The sequence below is a fragment of the Physeter macrocephalus genome, chromosome 8, assembly GCF_002837175.3.
Source record: "Physeter macrocephalus isolate SW-GA chromosome 8, ASM283717v5, whole genome shotgun sequence".
Lineage (NCBI taxonomy): Eukaryota > Metazoa > Chordata > Mammalia > Artiodactyla > Physeteridae > Physeter > Physeter macrocephalus.
Genome location: NC_041221.1, coordinates 10,807,254 through 10,826,187, shown reverse-complemented (window position 1 = coordinate 10,826,187; position 18,934 = coordinate 10,807,254). Strand labels below are relative to the sequence as shown.

Below are 18,934 nucleotides of genomic sequence, written 5' to 3'. Positions count from 1 at the left end.
GTCTCCGCCCGCGAAGGGGCTCCTAGTGTGTGGAAACCTTTCCTCCTTCACAGCTCCCTCCCACTGGTGCAGGTCCCGTCCCTATTCTTTTGTCTCTGTTTATTCTTTTTTCTTTTGCCCTACCCAGGTACGTGGGGAGTTTCTTGCCTTTTGGGAGGTCTGAGGTCTTCTGCCAGCGTTCAGTGGGTGTTTCGTAGGAGCTGTTCTACATGTAGATGGAAGGTGATCTCCGCGTCTTACTCTTCCGCCATCTTCCCAGCTCCACGAGTCTATATTTCTTTAGCTAAGCTTTTCGTGGTTGGATGCTTGCCAGCTAGGTTCATATGGTTACAATGATTGGGGATTTTAACAAAGAATTTTGTAAATATATCTGGAAAGTATTAATGCTAAGAGATCTAGGATGGAAATTCAGCATCGATTTTGTATAATCTTTCATCGAATTTGTTATATACAGTGAATATGTCTGGAATGGGCCAGAAAAAAGTGGTGCCCACTAATCAGATGTCTTTTTTATGACATTAGCTTTTTCTTTATGGCCCTCATTTATGCTATTTCACTTCATAAAATATTGGTTATTTTAAAAGGATATCTCTAATTAAATTTTAATATCAAGAAATGAAAGAAAGATGGCTTCAATGCTAGACATTTATAATGACTTTATTACCTCCTTGCTCATATGACAAGTTGAAGTTTTCTCAGCATGATATGAGAATAATTTATCAGGAGATATCAAAATGAGTAAAATGTATGTTGTAGAAAACGCTTTTGTACTCTGTGTCAAGAAGAGAGCAAATTATCTTGAAACACAGGAATTTTTATTCATCCTTTCCAAAGGAATATCCTACTTTTATTACATACATGTTGAATTATATTGAAGGAAGGAGTATATTTACCATGTTGCATGGGATTTCTGAATGGTGCAAGATATTCCACTGTACACTATAGTTACTGTGAGAATCGCTTAGATAAGCCTTTAGAAAATGGATATGTTCCACGTGGAATTTGAAGACAATTATTAGGTGGGAAAATGTGGGGAAAAAAATTTAGGGAATTTTTTTAAAAGCAAGATTTGCTTACTGTAGAGCACTGAATTCGTGCAGGCGTACCGCAGTACTTCATTTGCATTGGAATGCATTCTAATAGGTCTTAATTCCCATGGTTTTGTGCGATGGTTCAATAAAGTAAAGACTATAAAACCCCTTTGTAAACTGTAAAGTAAATGGTCTGGATTTTCAAATAGTAAGGAGGTGCCTGCTAGATGAAGATCTCAGTAAAATGGAATTTGTGGATCAGTATCATCATTGTACTAAAGGGACTGCTTTCCTTCAGGAATAACACAGGACCTCAGAATACCCTGCCTCGTATGACACCCCTCCCAGTATTCTTAAACACTATTGTTGTCCAGTGTTCTAGATACATCTTATTTTTTATGTCTACAGTATTAGTCACTATAATGATGATCACTTTGTACGGTCATTATTTGCTTAGAGTTGTGCATTCATACCAATTTCTTTGTTCATCATTCCTTCCTTGAGTATACTTGCCTTTCCTGGAGCACATCCTTTAGTTTCAGGAAATGCCTGTTATTGGCAGACTCTCTCAGTTTTTATCAAATTCTGGTAAGTTTTCTGATATTTTCCTCCAAATATCGCTTATCTGCCGTTTTTTCTCCTCTCTCTTTCTGGAATTGTAATAAGCCATATGATCTCCTCCATCCCTCCTCTAAGTCTCTTTATTCTTTCGTATTTATATTTCTTTTTCTCTTTAGGCACTAATCTGGGTAGTAATTTCCTCAGATTTATTTTACCGTATATTAATCTCCCCAACTGTGTCTATTCTAAATATTTATATCAAAGCTTATGTTTTGCACTTCTGGACATTCTATTTCATTCTTTCACTAACTTATCTGTCTCTTTTGACACCAGTCTGTTGCTCTATCTCATTGTTGATTCAGTTTTATATTTCTGCAAACATTTCAAAAATACTTCTTGAGTAATCTATATTCAGTTACTCCATTATCTGAGGTCTAATCGTTTCTTCTGACTCTTTCTTAGGGTAAATTTTTCCCCAGTATGTTCAGTGGTTTTGGACTGGGGGCTCAGGATTTGAAAGAAGGAGTTGGGCTCCATCTGTAAACATCCTGGTGGCTCAGTCCTCCAGGGAAAATTTACCTTTGCTTCTGCCAGATGCTCTTGGAAACTGGGTCATTACATGTTAATTTCTTGGTGTGAGGTTTCTTAGACCCTGCAGAGTGTAAAGCCAAACACCAAACCTGAGCAAGCCTAGTGCTATGGTTAGACATAATTTTTACCCAAAGCTCAGGCAGGAACAAGCAAGGGTGTTTGCTAAGAATTTTTTTTTTTGTCCATCACTTCTGTGAGTTTACAGTTTTCTGCAGGGGTTTCCTCAACTTGCATAGGACTAAAGTCTTCTCTTTCTTTCCTCATTTCTCCCTTGAAGAGAAATGTCACACAGCATCCATAGCATCCGCGAGCTCTTTGCTCTAAGTGTTCACTTCCCTCTCCATTTCTGGAACCCTAAGGATTTTCCTCACTTGAGAACTCTGCTGTTCATGTAAATGTGTGTTTATTATATTTACCCAGAATTGAAGTTTCTTATACTAGGAAGTATTTTATAATAATTAACCTTTTATATCATCAGAAAAGGAAGTTGCTACAACACACATTGACTTATGACCATATTCAACTATTTGGGAAAACAGGGGAAAATAAGGTTCCAAATAATAGACCATATTTTTATGACAGAAATGCCCAAAAATCAATCAATCAATATTCTAAAAGAAAATTCATTAGATGGTTGTATGATAAAAAAGCAATTAAAATAATAATGAATAAGAAATATATGTAGGGGAATTTGCTGGCGGTCCAGTGGTTGGGACTCTGTGCTTCCACGGCAGGGGGCACAGATTCAGTCCCTGGTCAGGGAACTAAGATCCCACATGCCATGCCGTGCGGCCAAAAAAAAAAATGCGGAATAGAGAATAATAACTGTTCCCACTTTAAATTGCAAAGTAATTTGACAGGGTACCATTGAGAAATAGAATTCTGCTAATCACTAGTTTCTAGCACAGCCTAAGAAGTAAACCTAGGAATTGGTTATAGATTAATAAAGCAAAAACTGTCATTAATGAGGAAGTATTGAGGTGATGCAAATTCCACAAGAATTCACTATTTCATTTCTGAGAGCATTTTCTACACCACACATGTGTTCAGTCCTGTCCTCCAGGCCAAGCCCCTGGGCTTTGGACAGACCAGCAGGGGTAGCAGGCGGTCTCCCCACAGTGGCCAGGCGTGGGCAGCAGCTTGAATGCCTAGCCAAGGAGTCCTCAGCACCACGCCGGTCCTTCTGCTGTGGATAACACCCATTCATGTTCACAGTAAGTCTCAGAAACAGCCTTTAAAATTGCCTTCAACCAAAGGCTCAGAATCTGAAAATCTAAAGAGACTTAAGGTCCTATATGTGTTTTCCTTTTAATTTTCTCAAGGAGGTTGCAAAACCCATTAAGAGTTGCTTTGCAATGAAAAATACTTATGTTTTATTCAAGAGTTTATTCCTTTGCAAAGGCCTGATTTCACTTATATTTGCCCAGGAGGCAGCCTGAGGCAAAATGAAATAAAAGCGCCGTGGTAAGATCTGCAAGGCTGTGACACCGCAGCGGGTGCTTTAATGGAGCTTGGTATTGCTTTTATACAGTGATGTGCCTTAACCCTTAAACGGGGCACTTGTGGTGTGGTGAGGGCTAGATGCACCCTGAACTTGTTACTGCTGACAACATGGAAAGGGACTCTGCTGTTTAAGGCTCTGAGGCTGATACTGACAGCAATACCCCATCAGCCCAAAGAGGCCCCTGCCCCTGGCTGTGAATAATTTTACTCTCTTTTTTTTTTTTTTTTTGCGGCACGCGGGCCTCTCACTGTCGTGGCCTCTCCGCGGCCACGGCTCACGGGCCCAGCCGCTCCGCGGCACGTGGGATCTTCCCGGACCGGGGCGCGAACCCGCGTCCCCTGCAACGGCAGGCGGACTCCCAACCACTGCGCCACCGGGGAAGCCCCTACTCTCTTTTTTTATACTTAGAATTATTTCATTACTTAGAATGATTCAAGTTCATTTTTCTGATGAAGATCTTTTACATGTGTATTATGTTTTTGAAGGAAAGGCACAGCTGCAGTTAGGAGGAAGAGGCATTGCAAAGGCAGCAGCCTGCACTCTAACCCGATCTTCAGCAGTCTCATGACCACCAGTAACCCAGCCAGAACAGTGACCGAGGTGTGCCAAGCCAGGCCGTCAAGAAGTGCATAGCACTGCAGAGGATCCAGGAAAACTGAAAACACAAAACTTCTTACCCCAATAATTACGTATCTAGGTAGACATGTTAGTGAGACTCTCACACGTGTGCTGAGGAGAACTTGTCAAAGTTTGGGAAAACTTTTTTGGTAATAGTGCACTATTGACGTCGGTCTTAAAGTCCATCAATAATGGAATGAATGGATTCCTTCCTTCATTTGACAGATATTTAATGAATAACGGCTATGTATGTGTCTTGCACTGTTCTGGGTGCTAGGGATACAGCAATGAAAAAAAAAGAAAAACAGAAAAACTCGTACCATGAGTTTTGGTAATGAAGCACCATTGCAGTGGTTAGCCTGAGGTGTATTTACGCAACATGACACTATATTTCCATTAAAAAGAACGGACTAGATTTCTCTATAGCAACATGGAGAGAGCTTAAGAACACATATGGTAGGTGGGAAAAGCAAGTTTTTCCGTAATAAATAGTAAGCTATTTATGTAAATTTGAAAAAACAAAGACAATACAGAACCATATGGATGCATTTAGGTGTTTGTGATAGAATAAAAAGTGTAAACTGGGAATATATACACTTAATTCCTGGTAACAGTGGCTTTCTAGGAGAAAAAGGAGAGGGGACAAAGCAAAGAGAGGAATTTACCTTTCTCTGTAGAGTTCTTTCATTAAAATAAAAAATAACAGTGTTAACAATGGTCAGTTCTGTGTGTTGGGTACACAGATTAGTATTTTATGTCTGTGTAAGTGGTTTATGCTTTTTCAACTAAATGAAAAACGGAAGGAGGAGGAGGGACAGAGGAAGGAGAAGAGGGCCAGTGAGGATGAGGTGGAAGAAAATAAATCATTATGAAGCCAGAACTTCCTCTAAAGGACTGGTCCCTGAGGAACCCGAGAGATCCCTGGTGGCAAGACTGAGTGGATCCCCCCGGGATCTCCCTGCCTTGGGCTCCTGCTGCCTGGACGGCTTCCCCCGTCAATCTTCTGTCTTGCTGTCCAATCTGGGCACCTTCTTTCACATCTTCCTGTTCTGTACTTGGCAGCATCCCCGACTCAGCCACCACTGCTTGACCTCTGCTTCTCTGGGGTTTACCTGTCGCCTCACAATCTGAAACCCGTCTGCACTATCCTGGCGGCAACCCCTGACCTCCTTGGACCCCTGTTTTACCTTCAGGATTTCAAGGTGTCACACACACAGCCCCTCCACCGAGGACCTCTCCTATGCTCCCCAGCTGCCCCTCGGCTCCCAGCCTGGCCTTCTGTGAGCCCAGATCTCTCTGTACCAACATAAAGAGATGGTGCAGCCAATGACTTGCCAGCTTCTTGTCCCCTGGTCATGCAGAGTGTTTTCATCGTTCCTTCCTAACTAGCCATGGCTACCCCTTTCTTCAAGGAACAAGGTGTGACTCACCTCTCCTTGGAAGCATCACAAATACAGTGTCTCAAACGGTGGTCAATCATGAGCCATCTTTGGGATTTCTGCTATCACTGAATACCCCCCACACTATTATCTATTTTGGTCCTTTCCCTGGCTCATGTTTTCTTAAAGCAATGTAATTATAAATTCTGGCCAGACGCAAGTGCCTTCCGAAGGCTCTAAGCCAGTGGCTTACTTTTCCTGTGTTATAAAGAAAAGAAAACGGGGATTGACAAGTGTTGGAGAGATGTCAAGATAAATTATTGCCGCAAATAAGTACTGAGAATCCTAGTGGAAGAGAGCTGGATGCACGTAGCCGGTGAGCAGATAAATGGGACCCTGTGAGGCTTTCCCTTTGGAGCAATCAGAGGGATTGAGGAGACGTGTGCAGGGAACAAATTCTCTGGATGTGCTGTCGTGGCATTTCTCTGGCGAATGCCATCAGCCTGCTTACCAATAGCAATTCCTGCCCCACCCTAATTGATGATATTATTTTTCAGGCTGTGTTGACCTCAACACTTATGTATATCCAGCTGGCACTATTTGATCCCGCTTTGTGTGGTTTGTACTTTTATTTTATGGTGTTTTTTTCCCCTATAGCTAGAAATTAGCGTTTAGTGATGGAGTTACCTTCAACCCCATTACTCGCTCTGCATATCATGGGCAATTGCTATATAACCGTATTGATAACGTTTTGTCGTGAAAGATACTGCTAGACAATGGATTTCTTGATCAGCGAGATCTGGGGAAGACTTTTAAGAAATGGAGATGCTCTTACAGCAGAAAGCTCTGGGATACGGAAGCTGGCGTGAGAGCTTCTACCCTATCTCATTGCATCAGGCCATTTAAAACCGAGAGGTTCTGAGATTGGGGTGACAACAGGGGCTGGATGTAATAACATGACTTCTACCATGGGGTGGTTTTCTAAGTACATACTTGCATGCAGATTTGTGCTAATGACTCAGTAAATTCATCATAATTTCCTTAGACATCTTCATGTACCATCAGAAAACAGACATAATCCAAGACCTTCACATGATGTGGCTTGAAAAAGAAATCAGCTGCTTTGTCTGCCACTGTAGCTATAAATGCAGCCATGCCTGTGACCTCAGAGACTTGTCAGGCTGCATGCTTGAAGGGAAGCCTTTAAGAATCTCAAGTATATAAGGACGGTTAGACTTGCTCGGACATGGGAAGCCTGGTCAAAAAATAAACAGCCAGATCTTCAGGATGCTGAGCAGTGCTCTTCAAACATGTTTTACTCTGACTCGCCATATGAAATACAGAGGAAAAAAATACATTTTTTAGTGAGACCAAGCATGCATGTACATATACATAAACAAGTACATGCACATCTACATATACAAACGCACACGCAATCCTGTATGGGCACATAGGAACTAAAACAAAGCCTTCGTAAAGTACCCCTACTATTTGTGATGCACACTGAATCGTTCTATCTTCTCTATTTTATTTTTTTAAAATAAAGTTACAGTCCATGAAATTGATTTCACAATCCATTAATAGGTCACTACCCACCATGTGAAAAACCATTACCCCACGATATTTAAGTGGCCGCGAAGTAGTGTCTACTTTTATTCTTAAGACTTCCTGTGTTTCTACTTTCTTTCCTATAACCGTATGTCGTCTGTTTCAGGCAGACTAACTTTATGATTAATATTCACTGCGTTTCACCAATAAGCCCAGGTTCTTCAATTCCATTTGGGTCCCTAACATAATAAACAGAAAAAGCACACTCATTTGGGATTGATGTGCCGTGCTTTGCTCTTTCTTCATTTTCTTTTTTCTGTTTGAACGTGTTGCTTTTTAATCAGCACACAGCCTCGACTAGAGTAGATGCTCAACATGAAATACACAGTCCCTTCCAACCTCAAAATCAGAAAGCTCTTGGGACAGGAAACAACGTTGACGCACCGCTTCTAAATATTAGTTAACCTGATACAACAAGCAGGCGGAAGGATGTTCTTTTCCTTATCGTCCCTACATCTATAAGGGGCCACTTTTAATCCTAGAAGTCCAAACCGTGTCACCCAGGGACACCAGTGCCACACCCAAGGCTCCTCCTTCCCAGTCAAGACTCTCTTCTCCAGCTCTTCAACTCCTCCCCAAGACACGGGAGTCACCTTTGACCCCGGCCCTTTTCTTCCTCCTACAGCATCCAAGCCAGTTCTATGTCCTGTCAGCTCTATTTTCAAAATTATTTCAGTTCCCTGAACATGCCATAGTTTTTCCCACCTCAGGACTTTTGCACATTCTCTCTCTTTTTCGGTCCTCAGCCCGCCTCTTGCCATCTACTGTACCTCATTTGAAACGCACCCTGCACAGACCTCTCAGACCCCCTGTCTAAACAGCAATTCTCTATCTAGATTCAACTTTTTGTCTTAATTCTCTCAAGAGCGCTTTTCACATTATGTAATTGTTTTTGTCTGTTTACCCATTTTGTCTGTCTCCCCAACTGAAGTACTTGCTCCTAGAGGTCAGGGGCCAAAACTGTTTTGTTCATCTTAGAAATGAATAAATACAACTCAAGTTTTTATAAGATCCTTTGGCTCTTTAAAAAAAAAAAATCCTTACGTAATTTCTTCAAAAAAAAATTCTATTCTTTTAAAGAAATAGGAATCTAATTAGAGGAAAGATTGATGACAGACTCAAATATCTGCTCAAGAGCGCTGATCTGATCATTAGCAGCCTAAATGGGGTAATTAGGTATACAGTCGGATTGCAGCATGTAGGCTTAAATCAGAAGTGTGTAATTGAGCCTCACTTAACTGCAGGAGAATTTCACTGAGAGAATTTCATTTACATAAGGAAAATGTCTTAGTGAGATTACTTTGGAAGAACTTAGACATATACCTGTCAAATCACTCCTTCCTTACCAAGTCCAGCCCAGGGATGCTGGCTTACTCCTCACATGCTGTGTGTGGACGGAACATCACTCTTTCCAGCCACGTGGGCTTCCGGGAGGCTCAAGGTCCAAGTTGGGGCTTCCCAATTTTCTTTCTTTTTTTTTTTTTTTTAACTTTTTATTCTACATTGGAGTATAGTTGATTAACAATGTTGTGTTAGTTTCAGGTGTACAGCAAAGTGATTCAGTTATACATATACATGTATCTATTCTCTTTCAAATTCTTTTCCCAGTTAAGTTGTTAGAGAATACTGAGCAGAGTGCCCTGTGCTAGACAGTAGGTCCTTGTTGGTTATCTATTGTAAATACAGCAGTGTGTACATGTCAGTCCCAAACTCTCTGACTATCCCTCCCCCCAACCCTTCCCCCCTGGTAACCAGAGATTCATTCTGCACTTGATCTTAGCCAAAAGGCCGAGAAGCGATCATAGATTCATTCTGTAAGTATGTGAGTCTGTGTCTGTTTTGTAACTAAGTTCATTTGTATCATTTTTTTTAGATTCTGCATGTGAGTGACGTCATGCAATATTTCTCTTTCTCCTGATACTTGATACTTTCATATCTTGATGTGTTGGTACTTACATAAACATAGCAGGCCCTAACAGTACGGTGCCTTAGTGTACAGAGCCTGTTTTGGGGAAAAATTCAAAGTATGTATGTCATCAGGCATTTAATTCAGCATTTGCAGGGTGAGGGGAAACAGCAGGTAAGTTAGGCAGACCCGGGGATCGCCTTGTCTTCGAAGATGTTGCCATCACTTGGGCGAGGCCAACACATACATGACCAATTAGACTGAATGCAATTAGGTGTGAAGTCGTGTGTCACGCAGTAGTTCAGGAAGATCAGGAGATCCTCTACACAGTGGAGTAGACTTTGGGGTTAGGTGTCTGGAGTGGGAGGAATGCAAAGGCCAGGAAAAGTATGGAAAGCCGACCCTTCTGCTTTGAAGCGTGCCCATGTGTGATCAGGCTGAAACCAAACAAAACAGAAGACCATCTTTCGACACATTTACTCTCAACATAAATACTATCCTAGGTTTCTCTCCTTCCCCTCTGTCGTGCTACTCACATGAGTTTGGTCTACACCTGCTGCATCCTGTCTCTAAGCTCACCACCGACTGATAGCTTCTTCAAAATAAATTTCAGCTGCACAAGTAGGACACTAAGAGAGTCTTCTTTTAAGATATTCAAAGACATGTTACTATGAAATAAAACACGTAAGTCCCCCCTTCCCTTCTCCTAATCCAGTCATGACCTTAGAAGTGAAGCAACTACAGTTAACATTTTGGTGGATATCTTTTCACTTACATACACAAATTTACTACCCCCCAGCACAAGCACACATTCATTGTGTTTTGTCCATAACATTATATAGTGCTCTGTAATTACTCTATGTTATGTCTTGGAGATCTTTCCATGGATTATACATAGATTTACCTTACTGTCTTTTAAATGGCTGCATAGTATGGATGTACCCTCATGCATTGATCTCTTTGCCCTTGATTGGCATTGAGGTTTGTTTTCCATTTTTCATTTTTTAAACAATGTCGCAGCGCACATTTTGGGTGTACACTGATGTGTGCACATGTATGAGTGTCCCCTAGGATAGAGTCTTTGAAGAGGACAAGCTGGATCAGAATATATGCAATTCTTACGTTTTGAGTATGCTAGCAGTTTGCCCACCAGAAAGCAAAAGCCCTCACCAATTTGCACTCCTACCAGTGTGTGTTCATTTCCCCACACTCTTGTCAAGACTACATATTATCAAATATTTCAATTTTTTCTAATTTCCTGGGTGAAACATAGCACCTTGTTTTAATCTGCATTGATTTGGTAAAGTTCTATGTAAATTCTGATCCTGAAGCAGTTAAAATATAATTTCATTTGTGGAAAAATTGATGTTTTTACAATTTCAAGTTGTCTAATCCTGGAATTGGATACACCCCCCACATTTATCCAGGTCTCCCCTTATACTCTTTGGTAATGACTTGTAGTGTTCTTTAAATTCATTTTATGTAGTACTAGCCGTTCGTAGCTAGAGATTTCATATTTTTGCTGATCTAGCAAGGTGGATATTTTACCATTATATTTTATTGAAGATTACAGCTATTCTAAAGTGCTTTTCTCTAGCAGGACCTTACATAGACATTCTTATTTAATATCACAATATTTCCAGGAAGGTAATATTGCCCCAATGTACAGATAAGGAAACTGAGGCTCTGTTAGGCTACATTTGTATTCTCAGTTATCCTGATAGGAAGACACAGAACTGAGATGTTTGCATTATCCTTTCCGGAAGTGCTCTCCTACCCCTGCCCACCACTCCATGCCCTCCTGGGTCTCTGTCCTCCTCTCTTGCTGTCTTTTACTGACCTTCTTCCCTTACCTCCCTCCCCGGGGGCTCCGGGGCATCAGTTCCCATAAAGGGCTCCTCGACATGCGTAACTTGGTACCCAAAGCTCTGTCTCCAACTCCATTGTATCATCCATGCCAAGTCACCCAGCATGTCCAGGACTGACCTCCTGTCTTCCCTGAGAAAGAGACAGCCTCACCCAACTTCTCGACTCCGTCACTGCTACCGCAATGCCGTCAGTCCTCAGACTCAGTACTTGGTGTGATCCTCTCCCCAGCCAAGTTCTGTTGATCCTTTGTTTAAATACATTTCTGTGCAAGTCACTTCTGTTCCCCTACAGCTTTTCCTGCCCTCAGCCCGGGACTTCCTGCTCCTGCCCCGGCCGTGACCAGGTCAGGGAGTGCAGTGGGTGAGAGTGTGACCTCCCAGCCCCATCATCAGGGTATTGTGCTTGCTGGGATGCTTCGTCTTACCTTAAGGGCCTACTCCTTTCTCCTTCGTATATGAGACTTTCAACATAATTTTGTTGAACCAAAATTTTTTATCAGGCCACTCAATTGCTCGAGAAATATCTGTAGTTCCTTCATGCCTGCATCTAGTTATGGCCTGGCACCCACCCTTCACATCACAGAAGAGACACAACTCAGAACCATTGGAATGAGTTGAATTCCATTCCAATCTACATCTGAATTAAGAGAAATAGCTAACTTTAAAGTTATCATAGATTACATATGTACATATGTATGTATTTTATATATATATATTTTTTTCTTCTATTTCTACTTCTGTTTTAGTTAATGCTAATTTAACTTTCAAAATAAAGAAATGTAAGATATTCATGCAGAGGCTCATCTCATTTCTAGCACTATATACTTAGAACTTGGATTTTATACTTGTGTTTCTCTCAGAAACTGATATGAAAACTGCTCAGGAGAAAGCTCTGTTTCGTTACACAGCATAGGTGTCAACTGGAGGTGGCAGGCACAGCTGATAAAAGTTTCATTGTGTTGTGCTACCATTTGCATCTTATTAGAAGAACCATCTGTTCTTTTAATTACTATTAACTCAGTTGGGATTGCAATAGCAAAAAAACCCCTAAGATATATTTCTGACTAAATGAAAAATCAAATATGCTTTTAAAATCTTCCTGAAAATAATATTGTCTCTATTGAAGATCTAACAGCCTGGCTGTACAGGAAACAGCCAGAGAGCATTATGAAAGAATAATTAACATCCAAATCTGCAAATATGCTCATTTTCATATAAGAATACATGACAGTCATTCCTAGGGGGGGAAATACTCTTTCTATGTATTATACATAAGGAAGTTTCATGTTGAAATCTAAAAAGAGGAATTTTAGCTTTCTTTCTTTTTACCCAGACTTAAGAGAGACATTTGGTATATAAATAATGATAGAGGGGTTTCATCCACCCATATCTTGAACAAATATTTTCAGGAAGCACAGCCAAACATTGCTCTGTGTTATGGAGATGAAAAGTGGGTCAGGGCAATTCAAGTTTCTGCTGTTCTGGTTGGAGAATAGAAATGTTAACGCAATCTCCAACACAGCTGAGATGACTCCACGTAGGCATAATACAGTCAAGGGCTCTGAGCGTGACCGTGGATGTGGTTCATGTTGACCTTGCTGGAAAGTTGCTTTAGGAGCTGAGGCCAGAATGAAGGGAAGGGGCCAGCCAGGTAGAGGTCTGGGCTCAGGGCCCTTCAGGTGGAGCAATTAGGAGAAGAGCAGCGTGGCCAGGGCAGAGTGGAAGACGGCGAGAGTGCATGAATGATAGGGCCAGACCAGACCTACACCTAAACCTTTGAGCTACCGTGACTAACTGGGTCTAGCGGGACTCCATCAAGACACGGGACGGTCTGCATGGAGGTTGGGTGGCAAACGGGCTGAAGGGGAGCAGGAGTGGAGACAGTTTGTTAAAAGACTGGGATCCTTAGACCTTGGTGGTGCGCGGAGAGGGAAGTGGATCGTTCAGGATGTATTTTAGAAATAGGAACAGAAGGACATTCTGGTGGATGATATATGAGGGGTGAAGAATGATTAATTTGGAAAACTTCAGAATATGTGTCTTACATTCGGATACTGGCAAACATGCCAGGGGATATTATTATTCAAATAATACCATTATGATGATAGAGGAGGTCTCTGAGTTTCCTACTCCAGATCTATCTATCTACCTATCTATCTATCTATCTATCTATCTATCTATCTACCTATCATCTATCATCTATCTATCTACTCTTTATCTATCTATCTAGCTAGCTAGCTAGCTAGCTATCTATCTACTCTTTATCTATCTATCATCTATCTGCTCTTTATCTATCTACCTACCTATCATCTATCTATCTACTCTTTATCTATCATCTATCATCTATCTGCTCTTTATCTATCTACCTACCTATCATCTATCTATCTATCTACTCTTTATCTATCTATCTATCTATCTATCTGTCTATCTAGTTTCTATCTAATCCCTTTCTACTGCAGAAAGGATTTCTGAAGACAGTGTCCGCATAGCCTCCTCCCCCAGAGCCCCACAGAAAGGGCATGTAAAGGCCCTCTCTGGGCTTCGTTTATATCTTTCTACCCCTGTGGGTGCTCTGTTGTGTGACACTGGCCCAGAGAGGGTAGGGAAATATTTTGCCTGCGGTGACACAGCTCCAAGTGGCAGAATTCTGATGTCAAACTCACCATTGTCATTTCCACTTTGGTGCTTTTTCTAACACATGAGGTTGCTTCACATCAGGAAGCACATCCATGAAGAGTTAGAAGTGAGCCCTACTATGTAAGTGGACATGGGCTCAGGCAGGCCCGATGGCCTTGGGCAGTACTAGGTACGCCTGTTGACCGGCTTCTCTTAGCAGGTCAGCTGAGTAACACATGTGACATTTACTTCCAGAGCTACCATTTTAATGCATGGCTCTCTGTTAGAGGGCCTCTGTGCATTCACCTCATCTCCAACAGTAGAACGAAGAGGATGTGACTCATCGTCTCTTTTTCATAGATGAACAGTCCAAAGGTGAAAGAGGTTGAATGTCTCATCGGAGGTCACACAGAGTGACATCGACAGGTTTGGAATCCATATCCATTGGAGTCCCAAACTCAAAGATTTTTTTTTTCTTCCACAATGAGGAATCTCTCCAGGTGGGTGAGCTTGTTACACTTGGTACCAGGGAAAGAGCTTTTAACTCGATACTTCATAAGAACAGGAAAAAAAATAGCAGAGTAGGTTGAGCAAGCTGGTTAATAAAGGGAACATATACAACTAATTATTTGTATCAGAGTAATACACAAGGATGAGTACAGGTTTGCTGATAAATATCAGTTTTTCCTCCCTCGGTAATGGTGTTTCCCTTCATCCGGATGAGGATAAGCCTCCTCCCAGATTATAATCCAGCCTCTTCCCTCCCATCCTGTTTTCTTACCTGATGCCATGTCTCTAACCCTGAGACTCAAATCTGTTTAGATTGTAAGCTCCCTGAAGACGGAGGCTGTGTCTCATTCCTTTTTGGGTTCCCGGAGCCCAGGACAGTGCTGGCCCAGTGAATTGATGCGCCTCTCAGCTCTGGTTTCCTGTTCACCCAGAACACATGGCACCTCCTAGAATCAGCTCCCACACGCTCCCTTCAGGAGGACACGCATGCCTGCTGTCTGCAGTTGACTACTCATAGTTTGGCAAAATGGATTTCTAGAACTGTTGCTATTTCTCTGCCTCTGACGCTGGTCAGAAACCCAAAAGGCATTGTGCCTGAGCCTCAGGACCTGCCATGCTCTATGTGTTCACCGCTCAGCACCATGACAGGAGGAATGTGGCTGTAGGACTTCTCCCCTGAGTGTTCTACAACATTCCGAATCATGCAGATGCCCCATTTTCTTTGGTAGTTTTATGTTTCTAGATAGAAATATCCCACTAGTCCCTGTGTTGAGCTTAGCCAGGCTGGCTGAACTGGTACCAAGCTGTGGGTTTACTTCAGTGGCATTAATATACCAGCTCATGTCGACGAACACTGGAGAACCACTCCAGCAGTCACTTGATACCCATTTACTCTTGGTTTATGCAAACTTCTAACAGCTTTGGTATGTCTAGTTTCTACCTCTCGGCATACCGAAGGCATCACATTGGGTGTGTGTCCACAGGGATACTGAGAGCAGAGAGAAGTAACAGCTAATAGCCTGGTAGTAACGGAGGGAACAGATAAACTATTAAAGACAGAAGCAGGGGCTTGAATTCCCGGACCATTTAGCGCATGTTGAGGAGCCAAGGTAGCTTCTGAGACATCCCTCTAATAACTGAGCAGCATGGTTCAATAATCAACACCCACAATGATGATGCTGAATCCAGAAATCACTCACTATTGTTAACTGACTGATTTTTTTGCAGTGTGTTTAACATGACGAAATGTATCTACTGTATTTTAGTAATGTTTCCACCTGAAGTGCTGATAGTTTTCCGAGGGAAATAAAGTTACCTATAGAATTTTGACTTTGCACAGTTGTATATCACCAGACAGTTCTGAGCAGTAAAGGGTGTGCATGTATATGTCTGTGTGTGTGCGTGTGCATATGTGTGTGTGAGAGAGAAAGAGACAGTTTGTGTGTGTGTGCAGTTTATTGCTATTAATATTTTGTATTTTAATATTTGCCTATTTTAACAGAAGCACGTTCTTCAATTTCATTTAAGGCTGTGAACAAACCCATTTATTCCATATGATACAAAACCCTCTGGTGATGTAAGACAGGAAGCGGGGTGCAGTGGTAAGCAACGGGGTGGATGAGAAGATTCCTTGTCACTGTGAAGCCTGGCGTTCTGGCGACCGTGCCGTCCCTCACTGTCCTGAGGGTTCCACGTGTCTCGGGAGTTCAGACTGAACCTTGGGTCTTCGCAGCCCTGTCCTAATCAAAGGCTTCTATTCTTCATCCTTATTTTAAATTTTAAAATACTGATCAGTTCGGGGATGTGTTTTAACGAGAAATAAAGGGTTAGACAGAGATGGTTCAAATTAGCCCAGGAATTCAGTCACCTCCTCCTCTCTTTCCTGTGAATATTTCAGAAAATGTTTCAGACAGGGTTCCTGTTTTTCTGAGACAACATGTCTTAAGAGAGTCTTATTTAGCATGCTAAGTGGGTAAAAAGAAGTCAGATATTCCAGGAGCAAAGTGAGTGATCAAATTAAATGTGCCTGGAGACCAGAGCCCTCTCAGGAATCAGTGGAGTAATGAGTGCAGGCTGCTGCTGCAACCCTGAGCATCTCTCGGTGCTCTGAGCAGCCGTGCACACAATGCTTTTCCTTACATTTAGCCACTGCTGATGGCCTGTCAATTCTAATGAAAAGACTCTGTGTTAGGGAGGTGACAGGAGTTAATACAGTATCTTTTTCGTCCCTCTTTTCTGTCTATCACTCTGTACTTTAAAGGAACTGGTTATGAAAGCATTATGTAAGTATGCAAAATATATTGAAGGAAAAAAAATGTTTCAATTATACACATTATATACTGGTAAGAAATGCTTGGCATGTGATGAAATATGACAAGTGGTATTTTTAGTTGCTTTTTTTAGGGGGAAGATAAAGCAGAAATATCTAGAATATTCAACATTTGCTTTTCCAGCTATTCTAAAATTTAGAATATTTATAGCATGTTTTAAAATAAGTAACTAATGCAGTTGTTTAAAAAGTAACTTTATTACTTAAAGATATTTTATCCTCCTTTAGTAGTTAGTTGGTGTTCTTTTGGAAAGCTTATGCTAGATCAGTATTTGTTTTATGATTTTTTTCTTGTTCATGTCCGTGGAATTGCTTTCATATTGCATAAGAAGTAATAAGCCATTTTTATTTTTTTTTAATTTTTTAAAGATTTTTTTAACAATTATTTTTATTTATTTAAAAATAAAACGTGTTGGGTCTCGTTGCTGCATGCGGGCTTTCTCTAGTTGTGGCGAGCAGGGGCTTCTCTTCCTTGCGATGCACGGGCTTCTCACTGTGGTGGCTTCTCTTGTTGTGGAGCACGGGCTCTAGGCACGTGGGCTTCAGTAGTTACAGCACGCAGGCTCAGTAGTTGTGGCTCAGGGGCTTAGTTGCTCCGCGGCATGTGGGATCTTCCTGGGCCAGGGCTCGAACCCGTGTCCCCTGCATTGGCAGGTGGATTCTTAATCACTGTGCCACCAAGGAAGCCCATATTTAAAAAAAAAAAATTTAACATCTTTATTGGAGTATAGTTGCTTTACAATGTTGTGTTAGTTTCTGCTCTATTACAAAGTGAATCAGCTGTATGTATACTATATCCCCATGGGCCCTCCCTCTTGCGTCTCCCTCCCACCCTCCATATCCCACCCCTATGAATAAAATACAAGAAATAACCAAGAAATAACCAAGGGTTGGCTCAACTTAAATATTTGAGACCTAAAATTAATGAAGTCAAGACTCCTGGCAGATTCTGATTAAAATAAACCCAAGGCAGTTTCAAATGAACCTAAGGAAAACAGTTTAAAAGAAGGTGAGTTTTTGGCATTTTAGTCCTTTCCCAAAGAGACAAAACCACATTATCTATTAAGTAGAATTGCATCAGATGTAGAAATATTCCATATGAAAGACTCTAACGGTGGTAGAAAGCATGTTGAGTCACTACCATGTAGGTGCAACAACTCACCTTGAGATTTACTCCTTAGCTTTTTTGGGGGGTATCATCAAATTATAATTGAACAGTGAAAAATTATCTTTAGATATTTACATTTTCAAAGGAAAAATCATCTTTATTCTTCTTCAAGCAGCACTGATGCTTGATCTCTTAATGTTAGCCATTTCTGTACAAATAGAGTTGTATAGGTGAAGATCACAGGTCACGGAGAACACATTTTGTCCTGTGCTGATATGAAGGAGGAACAGCTGGGTATGGCTATTTTTCTCCCTGAGGTGAAGATGTTATTGTCAATAATTTGAGTAGTAATTAGGAAATAGCAGTGTTCTCTAAAACACTGAATATAGGAGGAACTGATCTTTGTCTTAGAATATAGAGGTAAGTGTTGGTTATTATTAAGGAAATAAGACAGTCTTCCCTGGGAAGATTGTGGAATGTATTATTGCTCTATAGTCTAACACTTTTGTGTGTTTTTTGAAATATTTCAAACTGAGGCAAAAGTTTATATTTACATGAGGTAGAAATTTACAAAAGAAAGTTAGTACTCCTTTAATTTGTCACATTCTAGAGAAAAGTGATGATCCAAAAAATATGCTAAATTAGCTACATACTAATTATATGCCTACTTTGTTGCTGTTAAATAAATACATGACCTAAAAAATTAATTCATGAGAGTAGGCTTTACAAGTATATATTTGTTGGGTAGCATACTTACTAAAACCTCTCAATTTAGGATAGTTGAAGAATTAATATATATCTCAGGCCCTTAAAGTAACACACACATACAAACACACACCTTTTATTTTCCTTCACATGAGTTTCCTTCAGGTGAAGAAAAACTATTCAATGACTTTGTTTATATGACTGGGTTGCTTCTGTTCTCTTTTAATGGGGTAATCATTTTCTTTGATTTCAGGATCTAGATTTCTCATCACATCCACGGGAGCCTTGTATATTAAAGATGTACAGAATGAAGATGGATTGTATAACTACCGCTGTATCACACGGCACAGATACACCGGGGAGACAAGGCAGAGTAACAGCGCTAGACTTTTTGTATCAGGTAAAAATTCATTAATACTGTGTTTTCTATCTATCTCTGTCTTCCTTTGTTAGTGCTCTGGGATGACTCAACCAAAATTGTGGAATTCATGAACGAAATGAAGCCTTCATTTTTTTTCCCCAAAATATTTTAGCAATTTAAGGTTTTTTTAAAAAATAAATTTATTTATTTATGTATTTATTTATTTTTGGCTGTGTTCG

At 40.9% G+C, this 18,934-nt stretch overlaps 1 protein-coding gene across 1 annotated transcript in view; it reads left to right on the top strand.

Moving 5' to 3' along the window:
- The window catches only part of DSCAM (DS cell adhesion molecule), a 759,593-nt gene that overhangs the window by 415,961 nt on the left and 324,698 nt on the right, over positions 1 to 18,934 (top strand). Inside the window, exon 5 of the mRNA XM_024120069.1 lies at positions 18,588 to 18,734. Within this exon, the coding sequence (XP_023975837.1) occupies positions 18,588 to 18,734 (147 nt within the window). The remainder of the gene's footprint in view (positions 1 to 18,587; positions 18,735 to 18,934) is intronic.